Source organism: Cygnus atratus, chromosome 7 (genome assembly GCF_013377495.2).
Source record: "Cygnus atratus isolate AKBS03 ecotype Queensland, Australia chromosome 7, CAtr_DNAZoo_HiC_assembly, whole genome shotgun sequence".
Taxonomy (NCBI): Eukaryota; Metazoa; Chordata; class Aves; order Anseriformes; family Anatidae; genus Cygnus; species Cygnus atratus.
Window position 1 is genome coordinate 20,635,759 of NC_066368.1, and position 27,618 is coordinate 20,663,376.

General features: G+C 61.1%; 1 protein-coding gene across 1 annotated transcript in view; it reads left to right on the top strand.

Annotated features, from left to right (window-relative positions):
- The window catches only part of PSD (pleckstrin and Sec7 domain containing), a 30,823-nt gene that overhangs the window by 803 nt on the left and 2,402 nt on the right, over positions 1-27,618 (top strand). The window contains exons 2-12 of the mRNA XM_050711928.1: positions 35-137; positions 245-701; positions 4,839-5,282; positions 13,258-13,464; positions 13,963-14,043; positions 14,555-14,667; positions 15,457-15,515; positions 16,060-16,149; positions 25,588-25,631; positions 26,636-26,814; positions 27,519-27,589. Coding sequence (XP_050567885.1) covers positions 35-137; positions 245-701; positions 4,839-5,282; positions 13,258-13,464; positions 13,963-14,043; positions 14,555-14,667; positions 15,457-15,515; positions 16,060-16,149; positions 25,588-25,631; positions 26,636-26,814; positions 27,519-27,589 — 1,848 coding nt within the window. The remainder of the gene's footprint in view (positions 1-34; positions 138-244; positions 702-4,838; positions 5,283-13,257; positions 13,465-13,962; positions 14,044-14,554; positions 14,668-15,456; positions 15,516-16,059; positions 16,150-25,587; positions 25,632-26,635; positions 26,815-27,518; positions 27,590-27,618) is intronic.

Here is a 27,618-nt window from a genome sequence, read left to right on the forward strand (position 1 = left end):
CCCGCTGCCCACTGACCGCCGTGTCCCCCCGCAGGGCAGCGCCTGGCCGCGCCCCCGGCAGAGCTCAGCCCATGCCCAGCGCATCGCCAGGGCCAAGTGGGAGTTCTTCTACGGCTCGCTGGAGGCCCCAAAGGCAGGTAAGGTGTCGGGCAGGGACCTGTGGCTACCAGTTGGTCTGGGGAGGACGCAGAGCCCTGATCCACTGGGACTTGGGGTCGAACAGGGGCTCTGGGCTCTCTTCCAGGCTCTTCGGCCCCCCTCGCTGAGCCCTCCCCGAATCCCAGCTGCCTGCTGCCCGTGGAGCCACTGAAGTCGGAGCCCGAGCATGGCCTGAGCCACGTGGAGGTGGAGATCGAGGTGTCCCCAGTGGGCAGCAAGGAGCACGGCTCCTGCGAGACGGGCATTATAAGGAGGACGGTGAAGTACTCCGAGACAGACCTGGACACCGTGCCGCTGCGGTGCTATCGTGAAACCAACATCGACGATATCCTGGCCGAGAAGGATGAGGTGGATTCGGCTATCGAGAGCCAAAAGGACAGCGAGAGCAACCCCAGCTTTGTGGGGACCCTGGGCCGGAGGAACAGCACGCCTGAGGAGCTCCCTGAGCACGGCGCCAAGCGCACGAAGGACAGGCTGTGTGGCAGGGACGTGGAGGAGGACGATGAGGTGTTTGAGGCCATGAGGAAGGAGAACAGGGAAAGGTAAGGCTCAGCGTGTGAGGGCAGAAAGCTCCCCTCGCCCTTCTCGGTATCCCAAGTGCATGACAGAATGGGCTCTACCAAACGAGTGCCCAAGCCAAAACTCTTGGCAGCTGTGCTTGAGCTGTGTATGGGGCCAGGGGGGTCCTGGAGCACCCCTCAGGGCTGGGGGTCCCTCGCTGCCCCATGGAAGGAGCGGGGCAGTGCTGGTGTCCAGTGCAGGGCACTGACCGCAGGACCCGCTCCCGTGGAGACAAGTCCTGAGCTCAGGTCACCCGTCCGAGCCAGGGCACTTGGGTGACAGTGTCAGGGAAGCTCTTTGGGCTGGAGAAAGCCTTTTCACACCACTGCACTGTGCGTTGTTTCTCACTTGTGTGGCAAAATATCGTGTACCAGGACTGTGATGGACCCTTGGGCGGGACGAGGGGGCTCAGCTTCATCAGCAAACGCTCCACACGCAGAGGGCAAGGTCTCGCTGGGGAAGCAGAGCCAGGCAGTCCCCGCGTGCCAGGACAGAGGGGTGTCTGGCAGCATGCACAGCCACGCTGTGCCAAAGGCGGGCAGGATGCACGGGGGTGGAAGAAAAGGAAGAGGGAGGCTTTGGTGTTGTTGGTGGGAAGAGATGATAGAAAAAATAACTCGCAGTGGTGTTCCTGCTCTGGGGGGGAGAAGCGTGAGGCGCTGGGCTGAAGTGGAAGGGAAGGTGCACGTTGCAGAGGGGAGCTGGGCTCCTGCTGTTTTTTCCAAGAAGGAAATGCATTTTTTTTCCAAATAAATTGTCACAGAAGATTTGAAAAGCTGTAAAGTTATACTATTATCACTCCAAGCAAGTTCTTCAAGTTGCTGTAACCATTATCTTACATGGTGATAATCTATTTCCAAACCTGTACTAGGCCATTACAATTCCTGTGGGCTGTAAGCCTAGACCTGCTTTTTGTCCTCTGAGACACCTTACTGCAGCTCGCCAGGCAGTGCTGGAGAGGTCGGATGTATACTGAAATGCATTGCTGCCCCAAAACATGGTGCTCCCGGTATAAGTATATAGTGGTGGTGTGCCCATTTTATGCAGCTGCTCTGTAGACCCGTGGCTTTTGTCTTTTTTTGATGTGCAGACCCCTGCCTACTCCCCAGCTAGGTGCAGAGCCTGCAGACCGCATGCTGAAAATTGCTCGCCTAAAACCGCAAGCTCGTTCGGTACCTGCATTACAGCCCCGGGTTTTTGCTTACACGCTGCTTCCGAGCTCTGCAGCTGCAGTCCTCCCTCCTGTTTACCAGTCACTGGTATTGATGTTTGCTACTCCAAGCTTTCTGCTTTGCCTGCTTGCAGGAGGGGTGATGATGGGGCGTTAAAAATCCCCCTTACCCCCCTGTATCCCAGGAGCCTGCGCCACCCTGCTCTGCAAGAGCTGTTGCAAACCAGCAGCTTCTGCCCTGGCAGTTTCTCTGCAGAGCACTTTGTTGGAAGCCGGGAAGGACCAGCCCTGCAAAATGACTGAAGCACCATCAGACGCTGATTTGCAGACATAAATCCCTTTGGAAACCTAGCCTTAGGGGTTTAGCACCCTCTGCAAGGGGGGATTGGCTGGGCACTGTCTTGTTGCCCTTCATATTCTGGCCAAAGGGCACCTTCTGTGTGATCTGCCCTCCCAAAATAAGAGACGTGCTAACAGCTGGCAGGACATCAGACTGAAAAATCCAATACAGAACCAAATAAGACATGGAAAGTGACAGAAGAAACAGCGTCTTCTTCCAGCAAATCCTCTCCCTGAGTATATTTAGAGGCAGATCTACAACTAATGACCAGCCTAAGCCTTTACTGTCTTTATTCCCATTAGTGGCAGGGAGCTGAGACCTGTCAGCAAGAGCGGGCTCATCTGCCCCCTCCCCGAGCATCCCCAGAGGGTCACTAAGGTGGTGGCAGGGCCCAGCGTGGCCAGCAGCACCCATGCCCCGGCCGAGGAGCCAGAGGAGGCTTTGCAGCACGGTGCCCCAGTCCCTGCAGTGTGCAGGGCTGGACGGAGGCACCTTTTCTCCCTGGAAGCAGAGCAGCCTTGCCCAGGACAGCCCTTGGGCCTGCTGCCAGGGGAGCCTTCCCACAGGGGACGCGTGTCCCCTGCTCACCCACCTGGCCCACCTCCAAGAGAGGATCGCCGTGTGTGCCGCACCAGCCTGAAGCCAGAAACCTGTTTTTGCGCTGCCTGCCGCTGCTGTGCAGGTGCTTGACTGCACCCTCAGCATCTCCTCCCCTCGCGCTGCCCCGGCTGCATTGCCTGGCCGTGGGGCTGTGCCTCCCGCACCGCCGCTGCCTGGGAGCGGCCACAAGCGGAGCCAGGCAGGGCTGGGCAGCGCGGGGCAGGCTGCCGACCCTTCTGGGGCAAGCAGACCCTGTGCCTGTGCTGCTGTGGCGAGGTACTGCTGGATCTGGATGGCTTTGCTTACAGCTGGCTTGCTATTTTGGGGTGGAGGGGTTGTTCCTGGAGCTCAGATGGTGCGGACAGAACCAGCTATGTTTTTTCTGTGTTTTGGTGGCAATATGCTTGATGGCAAAAATAAGCCCGATTCCCTTACCCTCTCCTGGAAACAAGGTCCTTTCTGGCTGCGGCTGTTGTCCTTTCGGGTACAGCCCATGGCCCTCCTTACGGATGCAAGACGTAAAATGAAGTCAGCAGCATTAGCTCAGTTCAGCAGCACATTGCGAAATGGTAAGGACAGTGAATGCACATTCGCAGTTGCAAATGCTGAGAGGTCTCTTCTCCAGTGTCCTCATCAGAAAGTCCCCTCTGAGGTGGCTCCCGGGGCTCGTGCTGGACTGGTAAGGACGCAGTGCAGTGCTACGCAGCTGGGGAAACGCTCGTGGGTCGACAAGAGCAGCCTTCATCCTGCCTTTCCTACCCACTGCTCACTTAGCTGAGCTCCCTTTGAGGCCACCTGCATCTGGTGCAGTGAAGCTGGCAGCTTGTGGCCTGGTGAATAATCAGGGTGAGATTTTTGAGCAGCGTATGAAAGCTAATGAATGAGAAAACCACTTGGCGCTTCAAACAGCAATGCATTTTCTGAGCCTTCTGTATGAAGCTGTTTGTTCATAACAAATGTTATGACAAGCTGGATCAGTTCTTTGCTTTTAATCAGGAAAGAGAGTGGCATAACAAGTGCTTTTCTGGTACTTTAATAAAGCGATAGCAGCTTCTGAGTAAAACAGGCTTTTAGGGCTGTGTTTATGCTTATGTGACTGAAGCACTGCTGTTCTCGGTGTTGGAAATATCCCTACTGCCACATGCTCGGACCAATGGGCAGGTTGCAACTTACCTCACTGACAGAAGAAAAGTCTCAGGGGTTGGAGACTTAGAAGCTCCTGTGCTGGGCTGGACTCAGACCCGTGCTGGAGCCGAGCCGAGCCTTCCTGCAGGGCTGATACGTGACCAGATGATTAGCCAGGGCCAGGAGAGTGTGGTTTGGGTGCCTTGGCAGGGAGCAGCACCTGGGGTTTCGCCCTTGCTGTCAGGACAGGATATCCTATTCTCTCTGGAGTCATCCCTTGTCTTATTTTCACAGTGGATCCTCTTTGTAGGAGAGATACAGCCAAGTGGCTAGAGCAGTACCCCAGAAAGTAAGCTGGGCTGCACTCAGCAGGTACTGTCTGTGCAGACCCTGCAGGCAGGCTTTGCTCAGTGCCCGCGGTGTCGCGTATGTGGACGAAGGCATCGCGCTGCCCTCGGTGGCTTCAGGAGTGCTGTGGAGCTCTGAAGGCTCGTGGAAAATTCAAGCACTTGCAGATTTGGTTGGAAGTGGAGCTGAAGCACATCCTGGTTTGGTGCTTGAGCCGTTTATTGGATCTAAGCTCAAGGCGAGTGACTGGGAGCAGTAGCCCTCTCATAAGCTTCTTAGGAGGATGAGCCACTAAAGGAACAAAAGTCTGTAGCTCATTAAAGGAGAAGCATATGTCTGGAGGGAGGCCAGGCAGTCCCTCTTCCCATCATGTCTTGGGTAGGCAAGGCTTCTCCTCAGAGGTCTGGCGTCCTGCAGCTGTTCAGAGGAGACTTCTGCCCTCCCCAGTTTCCTTCTGGAGCAGTGCATGGGCTTTTGTTTCAGGGCTTTGATCCCTTGCTCCTCAGTGACCAGTTCTTCTCTCTTTCCCTCTAGGATCATGGATCGAGATACACAGGGTATGCTCAAGTCTCCAGTGCCTTTCCTGCTAGGGCACAGCCTCTCCAAGGATGGCATGGACTCTTTCAGCAAGCATTTTGAGAGCATCATGGAGTCCCATCGAGCCAAAGGCACATCTTACACCAGCCTGGACTCCATTGACATCCTCTCCTCCCCAGCCCGCGCCCATGGGACCTTTTTCACTTTTGACCTCCCAACCCTCACCCCAGAAGTACAGGGACAGATCCGAGACAGCGCCAAGCTGATCGAGGAGAACTTTGCTCCTCTGGCTCACTTGGAGCCGGACTCTGGGACCAGTTCGGCCACAGATGCCCCCTGGACTGAGAGGGAGGAGGAGCGAGGGAGGCAAAGGAAAGGCGTTCGGCGCAGCCCTTGCTGCTCAGAGGACAGCTTTGGTACTCCCTTGGCCTCCAACATGAGGTGAGTGACCAAAGTTGCTTGCTGCCCACCTGGGCCACCAAGGCTCGGTGTGGAGCCTAACCCTGTGCTGCATGTTTGTAGCCCGAGCCTAACCTCTGCTGCTGGGGAAAAGGGGAAGGGTCAGGACTGGGCTGTGCTGGTGTCCTGTGAGGTGGCTGGTCAGGCCAGTAGTCATCGTCCTGTTGTGGCAGGCATGTAGGTGAGAGCACATCCCGTGTTTCATCTTCCCCAGCCTCGTTGGAAGCTATAGGTCTGGGCTTTCCTCCCACCAAGCAAGCAGGGAGTCCCGGCACTTCAGTCCCGTGGCGGTTCCCACGGCAGGACAGCCCCGCGGCTGTGGCAGCTGCAGGGAGAGGCCTGTCAGAAGCTGGACACTGGTAGAAATTCCACAGTCTGTCCTTGTGGAGGCCAAGGCTCCCTGACACTGCCGCTTCCCTCCCCATGTGCAGCAGCCTCCTGTTTCTTGTCCTGTACCTACTGCCCTGGCCTGATTTCGCCTCCACTTCTGGCTCCGTTTGGGGTGGCCCCATGGGGATCCGAGCTTTGTGTCACCTCAGGTGCCTGCAGTCGAGAGAGGAGGGTGAGATATCGCGTCTGCTTTGTGGTTCCTGGATCACCCCAAGGACATTTTGGGGGCTAGAGGTGCTGGGCTAGTCCTTCCCTCTCTTTGGGACACTGAGGGCAGGGACGTGGTAGCACAGGGGCCTGGCAAGATTTGTGCAGTGAAACTGGCGATGTCCGAGAGGCACCGAGCAGCAGAGGGTGGCAGTATCCAGCTGTGGATCACTGCTTTCTGGAGGAGGAATCTTCTTTCCTATTGCTCTGCCAAGGCACAGGACCAAAGTGGAGTGCCCCAGCGATACTGCAAGGACAGTGCCTCGCTCACCATCCACAGACCCTGGGGTCCAACCGCAGCATCACCACACGGGCACAGGAGGAGGTGCGAGGGTGCAAGGACACAGACAGCACCAGGAATGGCAATGAGGTGCAGGGACAGGAAGCAGGACCAGCTCAAGCTGGGAGTGCCCTTGTGGTGCTCCCATGAAGGGGCCTTTACTGGAAGGAGCTGGGGAAAGGATTTTGGGAACCTCTGTAGGTGCCGTGACACAGCACCACCTGTGCTGGTGGGGTTGGAGCAGGGGATTCGCGGCTTTGCACGCAGGGCTCCTGATGGAGAACACAAGCAGGCTCAGGCCCGTGTGTGCTGCGGCTGTCCCCGTGTGTCCCCCCAGACCTTTGGCATTGTTGGTTGCAGTGGTCGGTGTCAGATTGGGCTCTGGGCTGGGGGAATGGCTCTGCAGCCCGGGACTTCCCATCTCTCCTGAGGGCACAAGTGGCCAGGCCGTAGGTGCCCCCTGCGCCCCGCAGAGCCACGGAGCTCCCTGCCCCGGCCAGACAGCCTTGGCTCCCGCAGCCTTGAGGCTCAGAACAAGGCTCTGGCACCCCTCAGCACACGATATTCTCACTCCACGCTTTTATCTTGACCTTGCGAGTAGGAAATTGGCCCAACTGAAAACACAGCACGCCCTCCCCGAGCACTGGGATGCCTCTGCCTCCTCTGGTGACCTTGGCCGGAGGGAGGAGGAGAGTGAGACTTCCAGCTGAAAGCCGGGTGAGGAGCAGAGGTGGGCACGTGTCCCTGAGCTCAGGGAGAGCCTGGCCCCCAGGGGAGCCCGGCATGTCCCTCGCAGGCCGTCCTGTGCTCTGCTGCTAGGAGCCCCTTCCCCGTTAGGTGGCACTTTGCAATGGGAAATGCTCTGCTGTGGGTTTGACCCACAGCAGGAAACCCCGCAGTGGGATGCTCCAGCCCCCCTGCAGTGCCACGCCCCAGACAGGGACACCCTGGCCACCCAGCGTGGGACCCCCCCAGCTGCTGCACAGGGGGACACCCCGCACTGTCACCTCCAGTGTGGGGCAGAGACTCCACGAGTGCCCAGCCCTCGCTCTGGAGCCGTGCCGCAGGTCATTGCCCCCCTTGTGCAGGAGGAGGAGGTATGCAGGCCCCCAGCTGTCACTGGGCAGGGGGCTGCTGTCCCCGGGGCAGTGACCCAGAGCATGTGTGTGGCCAGGAGCAGGAGGCAGGGTGCTGTGCCGTGGCAGGGACACGGCGTCCCTCCGGGGCTGGTGGTGCTGGCAAGAGGGCGAGGTGGGAGCTGGGGCAGCGGGAAGGTTGCTCCTGCGGCAGCAGCCAGAATTTTGCAATTACAGATCCGAGTCCCAGGGCAGCCCTGGGGCAGGCACTGCAGATTGCAGAGCATCACCCCAGAGAGACGTTCACGGGCAAACGGTGTCCCCTGGGGGTGCATCTGCTCATCTCCCCATCCTGGACCACCCCGAGGAGCGTTTATCGCCGAGAGGTGGGGAGAGAGGATGTTAATTGCTGCCCGTGACATCCCGTGAGAGGCAAGCTCCGTGGGGACCCGAATCGGGGACATGGCCTGGGGTGGGACAGAAAGCAGGGCAGGCAGGAGGAGCCTGCAGCCTCCCCGGTGCGCGGGGCAGACACCGCTGGGACGGGCAGCGTGCCCCCGGGGAGCCCCGCTCGAGGGAGAGCCCAGCCCTGGGGACGTGGCCGTGTGGGAGGACCGGAGCCGTGGGGCTGGCAGCCTCCCCAGCAGAGGCTGTGCCGGCCCGAAGCCTCCTCCGTGCCAGATCCCAGCTGCTGGCGTGTGCGGGAGCAACGGGGCCGTGCCAATAAGCGCTGCTGTGTTTCTTTATAAGGTGCCTTTTGTTGCTGCAGCCATCGGTGAGCTGGTGCCCCCCTTCCCTCTCGCAGAGGCCAGCCCAGGTCTGCCAGCTGCTCTCGAGTGACCCGAGCAGCAGCAGGGCTCCCAGTTGTCACTGGGCAAACAAACTGGTGAGGGAGTGCCCGAGTGCCGTGCCCAGCGGGGCTGATGCGGGCTGTGCTGCAGGGCGAGGGGAGGACGGAGAGAAGGGGAAGGGAGGGGGAATGGTGTGGGGAAGGGCAGGGGCGAGAGCACAGCGGGGCTGGAGCCTGGGGCCTGTCTGCCAGCGTGGTCTCAAGCCTGGCACTGTGGGAGAGGGAGCACAGAGGTGTGGGGGGGACTTTTCCCCCCAAAAATGCTCACCGGTACCCACGCTCACCGGCGTCCAAGCGGCTTCGTGTGGCTCGGGTCCCACCAGGCATTCCTAGGCGGGGACAGCACTTGGGTTGGCACACTTGGGTTGGCACACTTGGGGTGGCACATTTAGGGTGGCACAGTTGGGGTGGCACATTTCGGGTGGAACAATTGGGGTGGCACAGTTGGGGTGGCACAGCTGGGGTGTCACTGCCAGGCGGCACAGTTGGGGTGTCACTGCCGGGTGGCACTGCCCGGGGCACGATCCCGGCGGTGTCCGTCGCGCCGGGCGGGCACATGCCGCACACGTGCGTGCGGCAGCGGCGGTGGCAGCGGCCCGGGGACCCGCACCGGGGTCCCGGCGGAGGCGGGCACGGCGCGGTGAGGCTCGGCGGGCGGGGCGGGGAGGGGCGGCGGCGCGGCGCGGCATGGCCGGCGGTGGAGGGGAAGGGAAAAAGGGAAGGGAAAAAGGGAGGGGAAGGGCAGGGAGCGGCGGGGCGAGAAGGGGCCGGCGGCGGCTCGGTGCCCGCGGCCCCGGGGCGGCGCTGCGGGCCGGGCGGCTGCGGGCTGGGGCGGCGCGGCGCGGCCGGGGGCAGCTCCGGGGGCTGCCGGGGGGCCATGGGCGGCGGCGGCAGGCGGGGACCGGGCCGGGCCGGCGGCCCCGGGGGCGGCCGGAGGGGGGAGAGGGGCCGGGGGGACGCAGACCCCCGCGCCGGGCCGTGATCGCTGCTACTGCAGCCGCTGCTGCTGCTGCTGCTGCTGCTGCTGGTAGTGGTGCTGGTGGTGGTGCTGCTGCTGGTGGTGCTGGTGCTGCTGCTGCTCCTGCTACTGGTGCTGCTGGTGCTGCTGCTGGTGGTGGTGCTGCCGCGGCCCCGCTCGCTCACGCCCCGTTGGCTGGACTTTGCCCAAAGGTCCGAGAGGTCCCGGCTTCCCTGGGTTAGCACCATGGCATCTGGGGCCGTGGAGGAGAAGCCGCCCCCCCCGCCCGGCTGGTGAGTAACCGGATTTTAAGGCCCCGGGAGCCTGCTCGCTCCAGAAGGTGTTTGGAGGGAGGACTGAGCCCCTGCGAGGGCTGCGGGTGGCACGGGGACAGGGAGAGGACGGGCAGGCATCTCGGAGGAGGGCCGTGCTGCAGGGGAGGCTCTGGCAGAGCAGCCCTGCTGTTTGCTCTCCAGGGAAACGGCACCGAGGAGGGGCACGGCTGCCCAAGTTAGCTCTTACCTGGCTCTCGTGGCAGTGATGCTGGCGGGGGCCGCTGCGGGTGATTTGAGGAGCAGGCTGGACAGAGCTGCGGGGCTGGGGACAGTGGGACCGGCCCCGCCTGTGGTTGGAGGCTGGCCTGGCTGACCTTCAAGTGTCCTCCCAGCCCTAACTCCAATTCTGCGAGGAATGAACCAGCCCAGATCTCGGCTATCATAAATCAAAGTCACTCCGCTGAGACCGATGGAGGGAGCTGCATTTATTTAGCTCAGCCAAGGATCCAGTCTGGTACATTCTTAGCAGCGATATCAGGCAGACTGGGATTGCTTGGCAGAGGCGTCGGGCTCCTAGCCCTGCGTGTGGGGCAGTGGGAATTGAGGGCAGGGTGCTGGCCCGCCCCACACACGTGTCCCTCACCGACTCAGACCGGGCTCCCTGCCCTGTCCCTTCATGGTGCGGAAAGCAAACCGAGCTCCCCGTGGCCTGTTTTGGGGAACAAGCGGCTTGCAGTAGGCATTTCTGAATTTCCTGCAGCAGGTGTCTCACGTGGAAACGCTGCAGGAAGGACCTGGATAGCCCGGGAGTTCAGCAGAGCACCCCAAGCTGAAACCAATGGGCATCCGTCTGAGCCTGTCCTCAGAGACATCTCTCCGGTCCTGGGGAGCAGACATGGGTGAGGGGGGGCCCCACCACGCAGGTACATCCCTGCTGGCAGTGAGGAGCTGGAGGGCAGCCCCTGGGGCAGGCTGTACTGAGCTAACGGCCTGGTGCTGCCCCACGTCGAGGAGAGAAGCTCCTGAAGGCTGTGGGGAGAGCATGGTGCTGGGTGAGCGCGCCTCGTGGAGAGGACGTCGGGGCTCCTGCAGTGGCACGCTGCATTGCAGCGCGGGAAGGTGCTGGTCTCCTGCTGGCCTCCGGGCTGTCAGCCAGAGAACGAATATCAGGGCGAGACAGAGAGCATCTGGGTCCAGGGGGTGGGCGTTCGGCCTTGAGAAGCAAGTGTTGGGCCCAGAGGAGGAGAACCTGAAGCCAGGGGAGGGGGATGTGGCCCTGGGAAGGAGGATTTGGGCTCAGAGAAACGTGCCTGGTGCCAAGGTAAAGGAGTGTTTGGGCCCAGAAAAAGTGTGACTAGAAAAAGAGTGATTGGGGTCTGGAGCTGGAACATTTGGGGGTCAGAGAAAAAATGCTTTAGCCAAGGGAAGGAGTGTTTGGGGCCACGAAATGGAGTGCATGGACCCCACAGGAGGACTGCCTGACCCTGGAGAAGGATCCTTGTCATCTGAGAGTGTCTGCAGAAGCACCTTGCTGCTGCCCTGAGACCCTGGGCGTCTGGGCCCCCTGGCGAACACCTCCGAGTGTGGCAGACGTGGGGTCTTTGCCATCCAGCTGGGCCCCCGAGCTGGCGCCCGCCGTCGGGAGTGGCGCCGTGGGGGTGGCAGTGGCCAAGCCACCGCGGGCAGCATGGCAGGGATGAGCCAGCTCCGCGCCCGCTCCGGGATGACTCATTTCAGGCACGCCGGAGATGCTCGTACAATACCAAATTTGATCTTTGTTCCTTAAGTGCAGGCCAGTTCTTGGGTTGGAAATATATCTAATGTAAAAATATTATCTCAGTGTTTCTTCAAGCCAAACTGAAATGTCACTTTAGAAAGTACACTAAAATAATCCCCTGAGACATTAGGTCATTGGCAAGAAAATTAGCATCACCTCAGTTGCCTCAGACATGGACATATGCTCTTTGCTCTGTTCACCGTTTGCTTGAGGATCGGGCTCTTGCTCTTCTCTCCTTAAGAGGAGTGTTGGGAGAAAACCCATTTCTTGGCGTGGCCTGGAGAGTGGGGTTTCTTGTACAGCTTAGTGCCTCGTCCTGACTGTATGGTTATGCTCTGCTGATATAAAGCCCAAAGTCAGAACTGGGGCCTGGTGAGGGAGGGGACGGCAGACCCCGCTGGTAGAGCTGCTGTAACAAATGGGCTGTGATCCCTGCGTGCCTGTTTCAAGATGCAAGGCAAGAGTCACAGCCACGGGTTGGGAGCCTGCCGTGAGATAGTTGTTGAAGGACAAAGGTTTGTAGATGGCGCTGTGGCTGGATGCTCAGCACCGGACAGGGAAGCTGAGGAGCACAGCTTCAGAAGAGAGGTCACGGAGGAAACTTGGAGCTCTAGGTTTGCTGCAGGAGGCACCACGAACCAGCAGTAAGAGGGAGGACAGCCTCTCAGGGAGGAGTTTTAAGAAAACAGTCCCCACCACCTGTGGTCTGTGGGTGCCAGCTGGATTCATCCCCTCTGCTCTGGGGAAGCAGATAGCCCTGTTGTGGCTGAGGACACAGCGGTTACACCTCAGAAGGAAACAAAGCAGGGCCACAGCCCAGCGCCGGCCCAGCAGCATCCTGCCCGTTCTGCTGTCGGGTGTGCTGTGGGTACAGAAGCCTCCTGCCTGGTGAAACATGCCCCGGGGCTGGTGACCTCCTCACAACCAGGGACCTTGCAGCCACTTACAGGCCACCCACCTGGGCTGTACCACAGTCACCACCCGGTGCCGCCAGGCTCCACAGTGGTCCCAGTCAAGTGCATCTCCCCCGGGACTTGCAGGGCTCCAGAGCTGCTTCTGCCACAGACCCGTCTGGCCCATGGTTGTGTTCTCAGAGCAGCTTCCCAGTTGCACGGGGGATGCCGAGAGCCCCCGAGGCACAGGGCAGCCCGTCCCTGCTGCGCGGGGCTCCCCCAGGCAGGACGAGCTCCATCCAAAAGGCAGCACGGTCAGCCAGCGCCGAGCAGCAAAGAGCAGCTTTGTCCTTAGTGGAAGAAGTGGAGCCTCAGGGAGACTGGCCTGGGTAATTGGCTCAGGAGAGGAGGCCTTCTTAAAAGTCAATTAGAGACTTTTAAAAATAAATCAGACTGGAACATTGCGAGGCCTGCCAGAAAATTTGGGCGAGGTCAGAGTTGCTTAACATTCGTTCTTGATTAGCTTCAACTTACTTTTTGTTGGGATAGCTTGTGTGCCGCTGAGTCAGACAGCTCTGGAGGCGAAGCCAAGAGAGTGCTCGTAGCACGGCCATGTAAGGCCTGATGGGGTGAGAGCTGAGGGGCAGCCCAGAGGAGACAGCACACCATGCCGTGAGCCGGGGGCCGCGGTGTTTGCCTTCATCCTCGCTCTCTGTTCCTCGTTTTTTGCCGTGCTCTGAAGTTACCAGAGGAGAAAAGCCAAGTGAAAGAATTACGGTCTTCTTGTCTTGGGTAGAAACTGCACTCGAGAGCAGCATGAGGAGTTTGTCCAGGTTAAAAAATGAGCGTATATATAGAGTACAGCATGTAATGTGCACATGTTTCTGCTCCAAGTCTCGGCTGCAGCTGGGCTTGGCAGAGCCCGAGCCCACACACGAAGTCTCTCAGGCTCAGGGTGGGGACTTTGGAACAGTTGTCCTGTCTCTCTGCATCCACTTGGGACGTGGTTTTGAGTGACTTGGTCCCATCATCAGTCACCAGAAGCATCCTGTCACCTCATCTCTCTTCCAGCCACATCTCCCAGCCTTCCCTTGGCACCCAGCCCCGACCTGTGAGCATTTCTAACCAGTAGTGTTCATAACACAGCCCAGCAGAGTAGCCGACCTCCAAAGCAGGGTGAGGACGTGTGTTTCCTGAGAAGCTGAACAAGCAGAGGACCCGTGGCAGACTAACGTGGTGTGTCCCTTTCCATTGCAGCGACCATCCCCTGAGCCAGCTGGTTTCTGACTCAGACTCGGAGATGGACAGCATGGAGCAGCTGGCCCTGGGCAGCACAGACACCCTCTCCAACGGGCACAAGGCTGACCTGGAGGCTGCCAAACGCCTGGCCAAGAGGCTCTACAACCTGGATGGCTTTAAAAAAGCAGATGTGGCCCGCCACCTGGGGAAGAAGTACGTGTGGGTATTCGCAAGGAACGGCCCGTTCTGCAAAGGCATCATTCCTCCCACCTGCACCTCTGGTGCTCCCACAGCTGCTGCCCTCGTGGGGCACTGGGCTGTCAGGGACAACTGTCAGGGCCCCAAAGCCCCCCATGACAGCTTGTCCATACCAGGTGTTCCCTCTAAAGGTCTCAACACCTATGATACATCCAGGTTTTGTACCTTCCTACCACAACTGCATCTCAGGCACCTTCAGTAAGGTGTAGGGGACACCTCTTGGGGGCCCTACCAGCTCTAGCTTCCCCATGCTGAGTATTCCCACTGGATCTGTGGGTAGCCCCTGTGAGTTTCATGGGACTCTGGGACATGCGGACTCTGTCCCCAGCACGCTTCCCACAGCCCTGCCTTCATGTCTCCAGGGAAGTTCCCAGCCTACTGGAATCCACCCCACCCTCTGCATTTTGCCATGCCCCCAGTCTGGTCGATCCCACTCTCACTCCCCCTTTTGTATTTCAGCAACGAGTTCAGCAAGATGGTGGCAGGGGAATACCTGAAGTTCTTCGTGTTCACGGGGATGAGTCTGGACCAGGCTCTCAGGTCAGGCGGACTGCGTGTGGACGTGTGCATGTGTCGTGGCCACCTGAGTGGGTCCCAGCAGACTGTGCCCTCTGCAGCTCTTCACCCATGCAGAGATCTGCAGGAGCAGGCAGACCCCTGCCAGACAGAGATCCTCTTACCTCTTAAACAGGGAGTGTCGATCCCCAAAGTGGTCTCTCAGCCACACTGAAAGACCATCCCTGGTCTTAACTTACCAGTCAGGAACAGCTAGGACAGGGTTTCCAGGCCCTGAGCCCAGATCCTCGTGGTGTTGACCTGACCTGCCCCAGGGTAGTTTCTAGGGCCCAGTATAGGTCTCTGCGATGTGCCAGCAGGGTAGGATGTTGTGGGCTTAAAAGGGGTCCTGCAGCTGGCTGGGAAGGCTGTGTGAGGGCAGGGCTTCATCTGGCACACACCGGGTCTCCAGGAGGGGGCAGAAAGCAAAGGGTGGGTTCGAGGAGCTGCTGGTAGGCTTCATGTGTGGCCAACGCTGCTGCTGCTGCTTCTTCAGGTCCTTTCTGAAGGAGCTGGCCTTGATGGGAGAGACACAAGAGCGGGAGCGAGTGCTGGCTCATTTTTCCCAGCGCTATTACGAGTGCAATCCCAGTGCCATCTCCTCTGAGGGTAAGAGACCGTCTGTGTGTGTATCAGTGTGCGTGTGGGTGTGCATGTGTTCGCTCAGGAGAGCACATGTGTTCGTCAACTCAGTGAAGGTGCTCCAACTGAAACTAGAAAGCAGTCTGAGAGCGTGAACTGACGCCTTAGGAGTCAGCCCCTGTTATGGAGATGTTGTCATTTCCCTCAAGTGACAGGCACTTTAGGCTTAAAAAAAAAAAAAATACTGCTCTAGATGGAAGATGCATAATTAGGGCTCAACGCATCCTTAATTCTGCCCTTGAGCAGATTAGCACAGGAGGCGAGAGGAGGCCCTCCCCACCACACAGACCCCAGCTCTCAGACCTCAGGGAACAGCCAGGTGAGACAACCCCGGGCGGCACAGAGGAGCACCCAGTCTGTACTGTTTCACCTCAGTGTTTCACGTCTTTACGCTCCCCCTGTGTGTGTTCACGTGCTGAATCTGCTCTGGTTTGGCTCTGTGGGCAGGTGAGATTCTGGCTGGCTGGCTGGAAGAGGGCTGTGCCATTCCCACCTTGCCCGTGCTAGGAGCTGGACAATGTTAGCTGCAGCATCACTGCCTGGCTGTTGGGGCTGCAGGGCTGGAGGGGAGCCTGTGTGCGTAGGTTTCAGACTAGCTTTAATCCAGTGGCCTCCTATCTACTCGCCTGCGTGCTGCCAGCACCGTGCTGATGCTGTGTGCCCCACGTGCCTGGGCTGGGAGGAGCGGGCTCAGGGCTGCCTCGGGCTCGGTCTGTTCCCGGGGGCTCTAATTCCTGTCCTGTGCTTGTGCTGCAGACGGAGCCCACACCCTGACCTGTGCCCTGATGCTGCTAAACACAGATCTGCACGGACACGTAAGTTCCCCCTGCCATTAGCCCCATCTGTCCCCTGCTCTTTCCGCCCCCGCTGCCCCAACCATAGGTGGCCAGGGAAGAGCAAGGACTTCCCAAGGGCAGAGCCACGTGCGCAGGAGGTGCAGGGGCTGCGCACTGCTCCCTGCACCTGCAGGGGCTGAGCGCCCCCAAGGTGGCTGGGAGGAGAGAGGAGAAGGCCTGAATGAGGAGATAGATAATGGGGCCTTGGGGGAGACAGGCTGAGCTGGAGGATATGGAGGGGGAGGAAGGAGAGAAGAGGAAAGTGGACAGGGAGAGAGGGTGGGAGTGAGACTCCAAAACCAGCTGATACTGGGAGCAGGTGGCACCAAGCTTAGAGAAAAGAAGCTTTCTAAAACTCCCGCTAGCACAGCAGGCAGCTTTCCACACCTCCCTGAGGCCTGTCCGGTCCCTCGCTCTGCAGCAGACCAGGGTCTGTTCCTGGGCTGTGGGAGCCTTCTCCAGCCAGCTCCAGCCCACCAGCCCAGAGGTAAACCCCACGTTTCTCTTCCCCTGGCTCCCCCAGAACATCGGGAAGAGAATGTCCTGCTCCGACTTCATTGGCAACTTGGAGGGGCTCAACGGAGGCACTGACTTCCCCAAGGAGCTGCTCAAGGTAAATTTGGTTGCTCTCTCTAGCCAACTAAGCCACGAGAACAAGGGCAAGAGCTTCGGGTAGGATCATATAGATGGCCCCATGGGATGCAATGAATGTGTCCTTCCTCATGCTTGTGTCAGGCTGTTGGAGTAGGCAGGATCAGTGGTGTTCCCTTGGCCCACAGCTTTCCTCCTGCGTTGCTGAGGTCAGGGAGTGGAGCCATCTACCCCACTGCTGGTGACGTGGGCAAGGCACAGCAGTGGCGAGGGTGGGCCAGTGGCTGAAACCCTGGAGCTGGGAGCACCCTGCACTTGTGTGGCTGGGGCAGCCCTGTCACCTCCCTGCGGGACCCAGTTCCCATTTACAGGGACAGGTCTGGCCAAAGCTACAGGAGCTGTGAGGTGCCTCTGGACGGGCGAGGGAAGGGGTGGCATTGGCCTCCATGGTCCTGGAGCACCCTGGGGTGCTGGTCGGAGGTGGGAAGGGGGCAGTGCGTTGGGGGGTGACCGTGCCCGGCCACAGATGGGGTCTGGGGACAACAGCCTGTGCTGGCTCCTTCCTGGGCGAGTGAGGCAGGGAAGGAGGCTGGCCTCCTCCTCCCAGGAGCGCTGGGAGTCTCCACCTCGAGCCAGCTCCTCTGGCCACCCCAGTCCATGCTGGCACTGCGGGTCATCGGGATGTGGCTGTGGGGGCACGGCCACGCAGCAGCACCTTGTGCCCCCACACCGATGGTTTCTCATCCCTCGTGGCCATTTCTCGAGCCTCCCGGCCAAGGCAGGAGCGGTGCAGCTCAGCTGCTGCGTGCGTAAGGGAGGAGTCGCCTGCTGGCTGCAGCGCGGCTCCGCTGCCGGCGGGGACGGCCTGACCTTGAGGCTGATGCATGAGCCGGGGAAATGGCTTCGGCACCGGCTCCGGGGTGTGAGTGAGGGCTCACCAGGGGTCCGGTGCTCGCTGTGGCTGAGCTGGCGGCTCTGTCATGGGCCCTGGGAATAGCGCTGGGCCCCGTGGGACCCGCAGGGCAGAAACCTTCAGTGTCTGTGAAGCGCTGCAGTCGGAAAACACTTGGGATGTGGGAAATGGGTTCCCACAGGGTGCCGGAGCTACTCCTGTGGGAGGTGGCTTACAAAAAAAGGCAACGTGGGGTGAAAAGCTGAGCTCTGTTTTCAGCCTTTGTGGGTCTATTCCTGGCTGTGCCGCTTGCCCCATCATTAAGGGGTTACCAGCAGCTCTCAATAGGGCTGTCCTCCCTCCCAGCCCACGCTTCTCCACTAAAAGGAGTCACTCAGAAAAAATTCTTACCCTAATTTTAAACCCAGTTCCAGAAAAGACTTTAAGCACCCAAAATGGAATAGAAATGTCCAAAATCAGGACCTTGAGCATCTGTCCCCCTGTGCTGTGTTGTCCAGGAGCATCCAAACTCTGCGGGCCCCTCAGCACGCCCCTCCTGAAGCCCCCGGCACCCTGCAGCGGGGTACCTGCAGTGCGGGTGCTGCAGCACCTGTGCTAAACTTCCACCCAAAAGGTACTTAAGCACGTGCCATCGCATTATCTTGTCAGGTCTCAGCCAGTGTGAGACAGGGCAGCGAGCGGCTGCTGCAGTCTACAGGCTTTGTGTTGGCAGGGCCAAGCTTTCTGCCTGGCAGAACCAGCGGTGCTGGGGCTGGGGGCTGCAGCGCTGCGCCAGCTGAGGCGGGAGCACGTCCCCGCGCAGCTCTGCCTGCAACCCTGCAGTGGGGGGGCTGAGCTGCTAAAAATGGCCTGTTCCCTCTGCAGCTGCGGTGCTTCCCACAGCCGCTTTTCAGACGCCTCTGTATCAGCACCGTGCTGGGGAGTGGGAGCAAAAGGCATCGCCGAGGCGCTGCGCAAGGGGCAGGCTGCAGCTCCTCCATCGCTCCCTGGCGCTGATCCCCTTGGGGAGCTCCTGTCCATGCAAGGGAGAGCAGAGCTTCAGGGAAGTGCTGGGGAGGGGGCTGGCAAGTAGAGGTGTGTGAAGGGGCAGGGGGGCAGTGGGGCAGTGCCACTCCTGGGTAGCCTTTGCCAGGCTTATCTGGAGAAGACACCCTCTCCCTTCTGCCAACTGTATGCTTTCGGCTCCTTGGAGCTTTGGTCCTGTTGAAGGCTTGGGCAGCAGAGAAATGGGGAAAGCCTCTCCCCTCCCTGCAGTAGCCTGTGCTGGCCCCGTTTGCCTATATAGGATGTTGCCTCCTTGGCAGACCTGGATCCCCTGCCTGGGGACTGAAGCTCCTGTGCAAGCGTGCCACACAGCTGGCTAACTAATTTTAGCTCTGCAGGAGCGCACGCGTTTCCTAAGGGCAGCAGGGGAGGGGAAGGGCTGGCAGGCTTCAGAGGATCTTCCCAAAGCTCAGAGGTGGCTCATGGGCAGCTCCAGCAGTGCCGAAGAAAGGTCCCAGAGGCTTTCCAAGCCTGCCTGGGGGAATTGCACAGGTTGCTAACCCACAGACTTCAGAGCCAGGGAGCTTGAGGTGACCCCCACCCACAGCTGGGGGACTGGAAGGCAGACAGATGGGGACATCAGGACAGGACCTAGGTGGCTGCAGGAGACACAAGGCCACCATTCCCCATGACTCTGGGGACAGCATCAGGGAGACCCATGGGGCCCTCCCCTCATCTCTGACTGCAGGAAGCCCCAAGACAAACAGCACGATGCCTGAGAGCGGGTGGCAGCTTGAGTCAGACAAGAACTTTATCTGCTACGATGTAATGCACGTAAACACTCACAGTTTTCAGCAGAAGAAACCAAAACACTGTAAAGCTTGTGCTTTTACAACTGAGCACCACATCCCCCTCACTGGCAGTGCCTCGCTGTGCCCCTGCTGCCGGAGCTAAGGCAGTGATGCTGTACCTGCAGGCAAATCCTGCTGCTGGAAACTGTCTCGCCTTGCTCCGAAGCATCCCTGAAGAGCTGTGCTCTGCAGGCAGGGCTGCCCAGCGCGTGGGCTTGGGTGTCCTCACCGCTGGGGTAGGTAGGGAACCATGCTGGGGATGTAAGAGCCCACGTAATAGGGGCCCCTGTGCTCAAGGATGCCCGCATCTACAGGTTTGGCCTTCACTCCTGTGGCCAAACAAATACAAGTGCCTGATCGGCAAGGAAGGATGCAAACAGGACATACTAGAGCTGGTGATACTGTGGTTAGCTCAGCCCTGAGACTGTGCTCTTCTCTTGTAAGTGTGGTTTTAGCCCAGGCCCCCTGGGGTTTTCTCCACTGTTGTTGGTTGTATGTTGCATTCAGATATGGATTCGACCTTTACCTGACCGATCACTTTGCAGATCACTTAGATCTTCCACATCTTCTTCATTCTTTAGCTTAACCTTGTGCTTTGCCGGTGGGCCTTCAACCACACAACACGGACAAACCAGACCCCATCCCTCCCCCGTGCTGCTTAGCAAATGCAGGAGCAAGCAAAATTTGTGCTACTTTCCTGCTTGGGAGCCTGGAGCATTTCACAGCTGTTAATGAATTAAATCTCAGTGCAGGCAGGTCCCCTGGGGGAGGAAGGTAGGATGGGCCCCCACTTCCCAGCTTGGAGGCACAGCAATCAGACGCTCAGCGTGCTGGGTGAGCGATGAGCAGATGTGGGAAGCAAGCCCCAGCTCCCACCTCTGAGCTCAAATCACGGGAGCGTTTGCTCAGTTTGCTCCCCCAGGGGATTTTTTTGCCTGCGTTCTTCAGACTTTACCCTTCTTGGGGTAAATTCGCTGCCCTGCCCTTGGTGTCCCCCTGGCCCCGGGGAGGCCTGCTCCCCCTCACGCAGCACACCCGACCCATGGAGGCACCCGGTCTGCTCCCTCACAAGTTTTGCAGGGCAGTCACCACACCAAGCAATTACGGCACAGAGGAAAATTTCCCCTTCTCCGCTGGCCACATCTACTCAGTCAAGCCTAACCAGATTACGCATCGATCCTCATCCCTGCTCCAGGAGCGCCCAGCCCTGCAGCTCCTCACAGCAGCGGCTGCCTGGAGCAGCTCCGTCCTGCCCTGAGCCCACCAGGCAGCTCCAGACGGATTTTCCTGGGCTGACCACGGAGGAACGGGCAGGGGGCTAAGCACAGGGCGGCCATTTGAGGATGGAAGGGAGCAGCAGGGGGCCGCTTGGTCTGCCCGTGGCAAGCCCGGCAGGCAGGTGCCTGCCCTGAAGCCCAGGACGCCCCTGAGGTGCCACCACCGCCCCGCTGCCCGCTGCCAAGGGCGGGCAGGGGCCGGGCAGGCCGCCCGAGGCCGGCGACCAGCGTCCCCCCGGCGGGGCGGGGCGGGGCGGGGCCGGGCCCCTCGGGGCCGCAGAGCCGCGGGCAGCCCGGGGCCGCTCCAGCGGAGCGGAGCGGTCCGGTCCCCGGGGGCCGCCTCCATTTTGAGGCGGGCAGCCCTGCGCCGCGTCCCGCCCCCCGGCGGAGCCCCGAGCCCGCTCGGCTCGGCTCGGCTCGGCCCGGCCGGGCCCCGCTGCCGCCGCCATTGGCTGCTGAGGCGGGGGGCGCCGCCTCCCTCGGGCAGCAGCCGCCGAGCCCTGCCCGGCCCGGCCCGGCTTCAACAGGCGGCGGCGGGGAGCGGGGAGCGGGAGCGGCGGGGCCGGGCAGGGCAGGGCAGGGCCGGGCCGGGCCGGGCCGGGCCGCCCCCGCCGCCGCCGGCAGGATGATCGGCGTCAACAGCATCAACAGCAGCGCCGGGCGCATGCGGTCCCGCTCCATGTGCTCCGTGCGCTACGGGCGCAACTACCGCGGCGTGGAGACCTTCTGCTACGGCTGGCCGCAGCGCTCCCGCACCCTCAAGCCGGTGCTGTACACCGACCTGGTGGTCAGCCGCCTGCAGAGCCGCCGCAAGAAGAAGCCGGTGAGCGCCGGGACGGGCGGGGGGCGCCGGGGGTGCGAAGCGGCCCGACGGACGGACGGAGGGGCGGACAGACGGCTCCCTGCCCCGGCTCCCCGCCCGCCCCGGGAGGTGGCAGCCCGGCGGAGCGGAGCCTCTCGGCGTGTCCCCGGCGGCTGCGCTGCGATGTGCCCGGTCCCCGCAGCCCCCCGGGACCCCCCTGTGTCGGGGGCTGGCGGCGGGGCTCGCTCGGAAACCTCCCGGCGGGGAGAGTCGGGGCAGAGCCGTGCCGCCGGGACCTGCCCCGGCTCAGCAGCAGCGACGGGCTCTGCGGGCGGCCGGCCAGGGGACACGGGCACCCGGCTGGGGCAGCGGGGCTGGGGAGCGAGGAGCGGCTCTCAGGACAAAAACAGAAAAAAAAAGGGGGGGATTTTTACTGCCAGGAGCCTGCTCGCGGGCAGTCGGCATCGGTCTTGGAGGAGTTAACGCTGGTGCGCATCAGCCCTAGGTGGGGAGAAGCAAAAAGGCTGCTCTGGGCATGTCCTGCCCCGGTCCTGCCTGCGTCCAGCACAGCAGGGGCAAGAGTGAGTCCTCACCAGCCCCGTGCTGCAGCAGGGCTGGGGCGAGGCGGGCAGGGTGCCCCGCTGCTGGCCGGGCTGCCCCCTGGCCAGCAGCAGCCGTGGGGACATCGCGGCCGTGAGAAGCAGCGATGCTGTCATAGCGCAGTACGGTCTGGGGGCAGCATTAAGTTGTGACGCACTCGGATGGAAGGAAACAAGCAGCTGGGAGGGAGATGCTCAGCCCTTGCTTCCCGCGCTGTGGGGCTGAGGGACGTGGGGAGCACGGGGTCTGCCGGCTGGGGTCATAGCTGGCTGGGCAAGGAGGGTTTTTGGAGCCTGGGGTGGCAGGATGGGTGGCTGTTCCCCACCGCCTGCGGCGAGGCAGAAGGTGACGCACAAGACGCTGTCCCCAAGTCACTCTCGTCTGTCTTTGCTCTGAGCCCCCCTGCAGAGGAGGAGGTCTGGGGGCAGCGCTTTGTCCTCCTGAGACACCAGTGTGAGGGGAGCAGGGGGGCATGGGGTGACCGGGTGTTCTTGAGCATGGCTTGTGTGTGCTGGACAGGCGGCGGGGTGTCTGTGAAGGTGAATAAGGGTACAGCCGAGGGCTGTTCCCTCTGCCATAGAGCCCTGGTCTGACCGTACCGTTCGTGTTCTCACAGCTGAGGGGTCCGCTTGCCCGGGGGACCTGCCAAAGCTTTGTGGCTGGGTGTAGAGAAAGATGTTTTGCTAAGGAAAAGTTGGGGAAAGCCAGTGATTGAGCTCTCATATTGAAATGCTGCCAGGCACGGCGAGAGGGAGGATGTCTGCAGGGAGGGCACTTTGTAGCTGTGAAGTCTGTCATGCAAAATGTCACAGGGCTGGCAGCAGGAGGAGAAGTCTTGACCTGCACAGGGCATCTCACAGCTCTGACTGCCGAGCATTGTGCTGCACAGCAACAAGCACGCTGTGGCTGTTTGTCACTGTAATATGTCCGAAACAGTTACGATCCCTAACGGAAGCACCCCAGAAAGGGTTAATCCTCTGTTTGTTGCCAGAATTCCTGCCTTAACACTCCTCTGTTACGGACATGCTGGGCTACAGCCCTCAGCGTAGTCCCATCTGTGACAGCGCTGTGTCCAGGGCTGCTTGCAGCCTTTCTCCCAAACCAGCACTGAACCTGCCCTCCTCTGGGCTCCCTCTGAGGCAGAGGGATGAAGGGAGATGTCGACCATGCAGCTCCTCCTTACCCTGCCTGCAGGGTGCTGCTGAGGCTGGGCAAGAGCCTGTCCACCCCTCTGGAGACATCTGCTAGAGCAGGACTTGGGGACATCCTGTCAGCCCCCTATCAGAGGGGGCACCGAATTAAAATGTCGATTCAGTTAGAAACCCCGCTGGGACAGTGTATCCCCAGGTCTCCTTGGTGTTGCGCATGTCTAGGGCAGGGCTGGCTGGCTTGCCGTGCGTGCTGCAGCAGTGAGCTCATAACCCTGTGATGGTGGGGGAAAAAAAAAGAAAAACATGCAAAAAAGCCACCTATGTTTTGGGTCAGTCCTCTGCCGGCAGCACCCTGCTTTCTCTTGGGCAGTGCTTGCAAATTCAGAGATGCTGAGAGGTGCCATCCTTTTGCCCCTTCGGAAATAAACCCATGGAGGAGAGACAGCCTGGAGAGAGGGACCTGCAGAGCCGAGCTGTGAGTCTGTGGTCTCTGCCGACGCAGCCGATGTGAGCTAGGCTTCAGGAGCCTGCTGTGCCCCACCAGAAGTGGTCCTTGCACCGCTGCTGTTGGGACAGGCAGCGGTTCTGCCACAGGAGCAGGAGAGCAGGAACGGGCTTTGTGGCTGCAGGGCATCTTCTCAGCTCGGAGCTGGGCTGAGTCCACCGGATTTGTTTCCAACAGGGCATGAAACCGGTGTCAGCTGGGGATGGCGGGTAGCCAGGCAGAGCCTTGGCAGGATCTAAGCGTAGATGCGAGGCTTTGCATCGCCCTCTCCATCCCCCCAGCCTCCCGTTTCTCTCCTCCTGCTCCCGGTGCAGGAGCCAGCCCGTGGCCCCGTGCCTGAGGTGAGGCTGCATGGCAGCTCCTGCCTGCAGCAGGCTCGTGCGATGCTCTGGGTGCTTGTACCGGGGTGTTGGAGCCGTCTGAAGCCACAAGTCAGTTCGTCCTTTGAAGCGTTCACAGACGGCCCTGGAGCCCAGGTTTTTGTAGCGCTGCGCTCTGCCGGGCTGCTCTCTGGCACTGTGCAGGTGTCGTTTTCATTCAGAATTACACTGCGAGCAGCTTCTGCTGGCAGCTCTCGGTGCTTTAGCAGAGCTCGGTTTTGGGGCCTCGCAGCCCCCCGGCACGGAGCAGGTTCTGCGGTCCCACCCTGCCTGCAGCACCCCAGCGTGGCTGGCTGATGTCCCCGTCCCTGGCAGGGCAGGGCAGGGCCGACCTCCCCGTTCTGCTGGCAGCCGAGGCCTGGTGCCCGTCTGACTCCTCGCAGCGTTTTCTCAGGAGCTTTTCTGCAGCTCCTGGTTTCCAGTCTCAACTTCTCTGTGCCGTTTTTCCACACTTTTTGTTTCTCTTCTCAGCACCTCTCGGCTGCATCCCTGTCAGTGAGATCCCTTCCCTCCTGTTTCCTCTGGCAATTCCTTATCACCTCCGCTGTGCCTCAGGAGTCTGCTTCTCCCCCCTGCCCTTTCCTCACAGCAGTTTATGTTTTGCAGGACTTGGGTTCCTTTCCCCACAAAGAGGAGGAGGACCTCTTTGCAGCCTGTGCTCCTCTGGCCGAGCCACCAGCCAGTTCCTCCTTCCCACCTCCTGCTCTTCTGGTGCCAGGGTGGTGTAAATGGGGTGCGGGTATAACCTGCCATGGGGGAATGAGGCCGTGCCCTCCCCGGGAGGCTCCTGTCTTCCCAGGAGACGGCTGACCCCTGTTTTTCATCTGCGGACAGGGGGGCTCCCTTTCCTCCTCTGAAAAACAAGCTGGTGTTGAGCCAGCGTTTCCTGGAGCAGGACATACAAAACGAGCCTTGTCCCTCTTCCGTTCTGGCCACTGCATCTCTTGGGGAATGATGGATTTGTCCTCCCCAGACACTGCCTGGGCCTGCCTGCTGGCTGGGTTTCGTGGGTCCCTGCAAGCCTGCAGTTGTACTTTATCAGCCACCAGCAAGATCTCTCCCCGGCAGTCTCCGGCCAGGAGATGGATGTTGACAGCTGCCTGAACAGTCTGTGCGAAACTCGATTATTTTCCTCTGAGGATGAAGCCTTCCAGACCCATCCTGCTCCTTGATCTGGAGTGCTGCGTGAGCGCTGCTGGAAAGCCTCCCCAGAGCCTCCCGTGCTGCAGAGCCGGGCTGAGTGCCTGTGGCTTGCGCCCAGCTCGGACCGGACAAACGCTTGGGAACGGGGCCCCAGGCTGTCCCTCTGCAGATGGACTTTGCCTTTTTCCATGCTGAAACGCGGCGCCGGGCCCTGCCTTGCCGAACCCTGCGAGGGTTGGGGCCAGCGGGGAAGCTCAGGGTGTTAGGGAGGCACTGGAGAGCGGGGAGGGAGGACAGGCTGCAGCCGTCCTGAGGGGCAGCTGCCCAGGAGCGGGCTGCGAGCTGTCGGGTGCAGGAGTGCTCTAGGGGCCCTGCTGCAGGCTGACGTCTCACAGAGCTGGGGACAGACATGCAGTGTTGCAGTCCCAGCCCAAAGGCCAGCTCGCCTGTGGCCCACGTCTCCTGAAAGCCGTCCCTTTGGCCAGCCTGGTTCGCCTTGGCGCGGGGAGAACCAGCTCTCCTGAGGGCTTGGAGCTGTCGGGTAAAACTCACGCAGCTCTGTGCCGCTGTCAGGCAGGAGGGGAGGCAGCCTGTGCCGTGACCCTGCACGGTGCCCCAGTCGTGCCTGGGGCTGCAGGTGCCCGGGGGAAGGTAGCTGTAAGCCCTGAAACGATGCCAGCCAGCTGGTGTGTACAGACGGGCCAGGCTGTCAGCAACACTGATGCCAAGAAAGAAGGGCTGCACCTAAGACAGATTGGCCTGGGGTTGCCGAAACCTTCAGTGCTCCCTCTGCTCCGTGCAGCTCCCCTGAGTCGGGCCCCGCTGGCCGACTGACCCCGCTCTTCTCTCCGCAGGCGCTGTACGGCTCCATCAAGAACGAGAAGCTGCAGTGGGCCATGTGAGCATCCCACAGGGGACACCGGCTGGGCAGGTGTGGGGTCACCCTGCCGGCGGGGGGCTTCCTCGCCACCCCCCCCAGAGCATCCTGCTGCCCAGGGGCCACATCGGCGGGGTGGTTGCTCCTATGGGGCTGTAGGAGGGGAGCGGGAGCACAGGACGGGGATGGGGGTGCCCGGAGAGCAGCAATGGGTGCTCAGCGCTCTGCTCCCAGCACAGCACCTCGATGGGGACCCCGCAGCTGGGGGAGGGCTGCCTGAGGCCAGCTCCCCGTGGCTGTGGCTGTGCCGGGTGTTGCCCTGCACCTCGGCAGTGGTGCCCGGGGTCGGAGCGGGCAGCCCGTGGCCGTGCCCGGCGCCCGCACCCTCGCCCACAGCTGCCATCTCCTGCAGCAGGAGCGGCAGCGCCCGCGCTGCGGGGATTAATCAGCCCGGCGGTACCGCCAGCGCTGAGCCAATGCGCTCGGGCTGCTGCCATGGAGACGCCGGCAGATGCTGAGGGGTTTAATTAGCAGTGAGCGGGTACGAGGGAGGGGGGAGGCCGCAGCTTTGGGCTCCCACATCTCCGTGCCGGGGCGGGGGGAGCGGCAGCGATGCAGCCTGCCCAAAGGGCGAGGGGGCATCATCTGGAGGGAGGCTGTGAGCAGGGTCTGATCCCCCAGCAAGGTGGGCTGCGGAGGTGCCGAGCCCCAGGGCACTGCTCCTCCATGGCCTGTGGCTCATCAGGCTGGCCAGCATCAGTCCACCTGTCCGCAAAGGCTCCTCACTGCCGAGGGCAGGCAGGGACCCCCACCCTGAGCCAGCAGCAGCAGTCACCCCCGTGCCTCATCCCAGCAGCACTGCGGATGCCAGCCTAGTGGGGGCACAGAGGCTTGGCCAGGCTATGGGATGCTCTCCAGTGGTGTGGAAAAACTGCTCAGCCTGGTCTGCTGCGAGTGGGAGGCTTGGTGTTTGCTGTCCCCAGCAAGGTAACAAACACTTTCCCCAACAAATCTGTACCTGGCAGAGATGAGGAGGAGCTGAGGAAGTCCCTTTCGGAGCTGGCTGACCCCAAACCCAAGTCCATCAAGCGCATCAGCAGCTGCAGTAACCCCTTCCTGGACTTCTCCCAGGACTCCAGCATCGCCACCTACAAGCACGGACTGTTAGTGCGCAAGATCCACGCTGATCCTGACTGCAAGAAAAGTAGGTGTCTGTGAGGGGGGCTTGGGGCACCAGAGAGCTCCAGAAATCCTGACAGTGGGAGCGGGGCAAGAGTCACCCCGTGAAATCTCCAAGTAGCATCAAACCAGCCTCCAGCATCAGCCCCAGCACCACGTGGATCAGGCTGTGAGGGGTGTAACTCACCCCACAGGCTCGGGGGGCTGAAGGCTTCCCTCTTCCCACAGAGCTGGGAGGGCAGGGGGTGTGTTGGGCTCCCTGGAGGACAAAGCCCCACTGTGGGGTGCTGAGAGACAGGGAAGGGTGTCCTGTGGTGCTGCAGAAGGGTCATGCCACAGGTTCTGCGCTGCCAGGCACGTTCCCCATTCCCACTGCAAAATCCTCCCTAAGCCCTGGCCTTCTAATGCCACCTTGATCCGATCAGGCGCTGCTGCCCTCCCGAGCCAGCACTACCTGGTGGGCAGCACCACGTTGCCCCCATCCCTGGCTGTGCAGGCAGCGAGGTGCCAGCCCTGGGGGGCAGCAGCAGCCCCGCCTGCCCCCCGGCAGCTCCATCTGCCAGCCACGTGCCCGGCACGGGCTCAGGTGCGTGGGGACGGTGCTGGCATGCCGCCCGTCCCCAGCGTGGGCTGGCGTGCAGCGTGGCAGGGCTCGCTGGGGGAAGGGGGAGCTGGCATCGCCCTGCCCAGCGCCGGGACTGAGGCCTGGGCTGCTCTCTTCTCCCGCAGCCCCCCGAGGGAAGCGCGGCTGGAAACCCTTCCACGCCATCCTGAAGGGGATGATCCTCTACCTGCAGAAGGTAGGGAGCGGCGGGACCGCCCGCGTTTG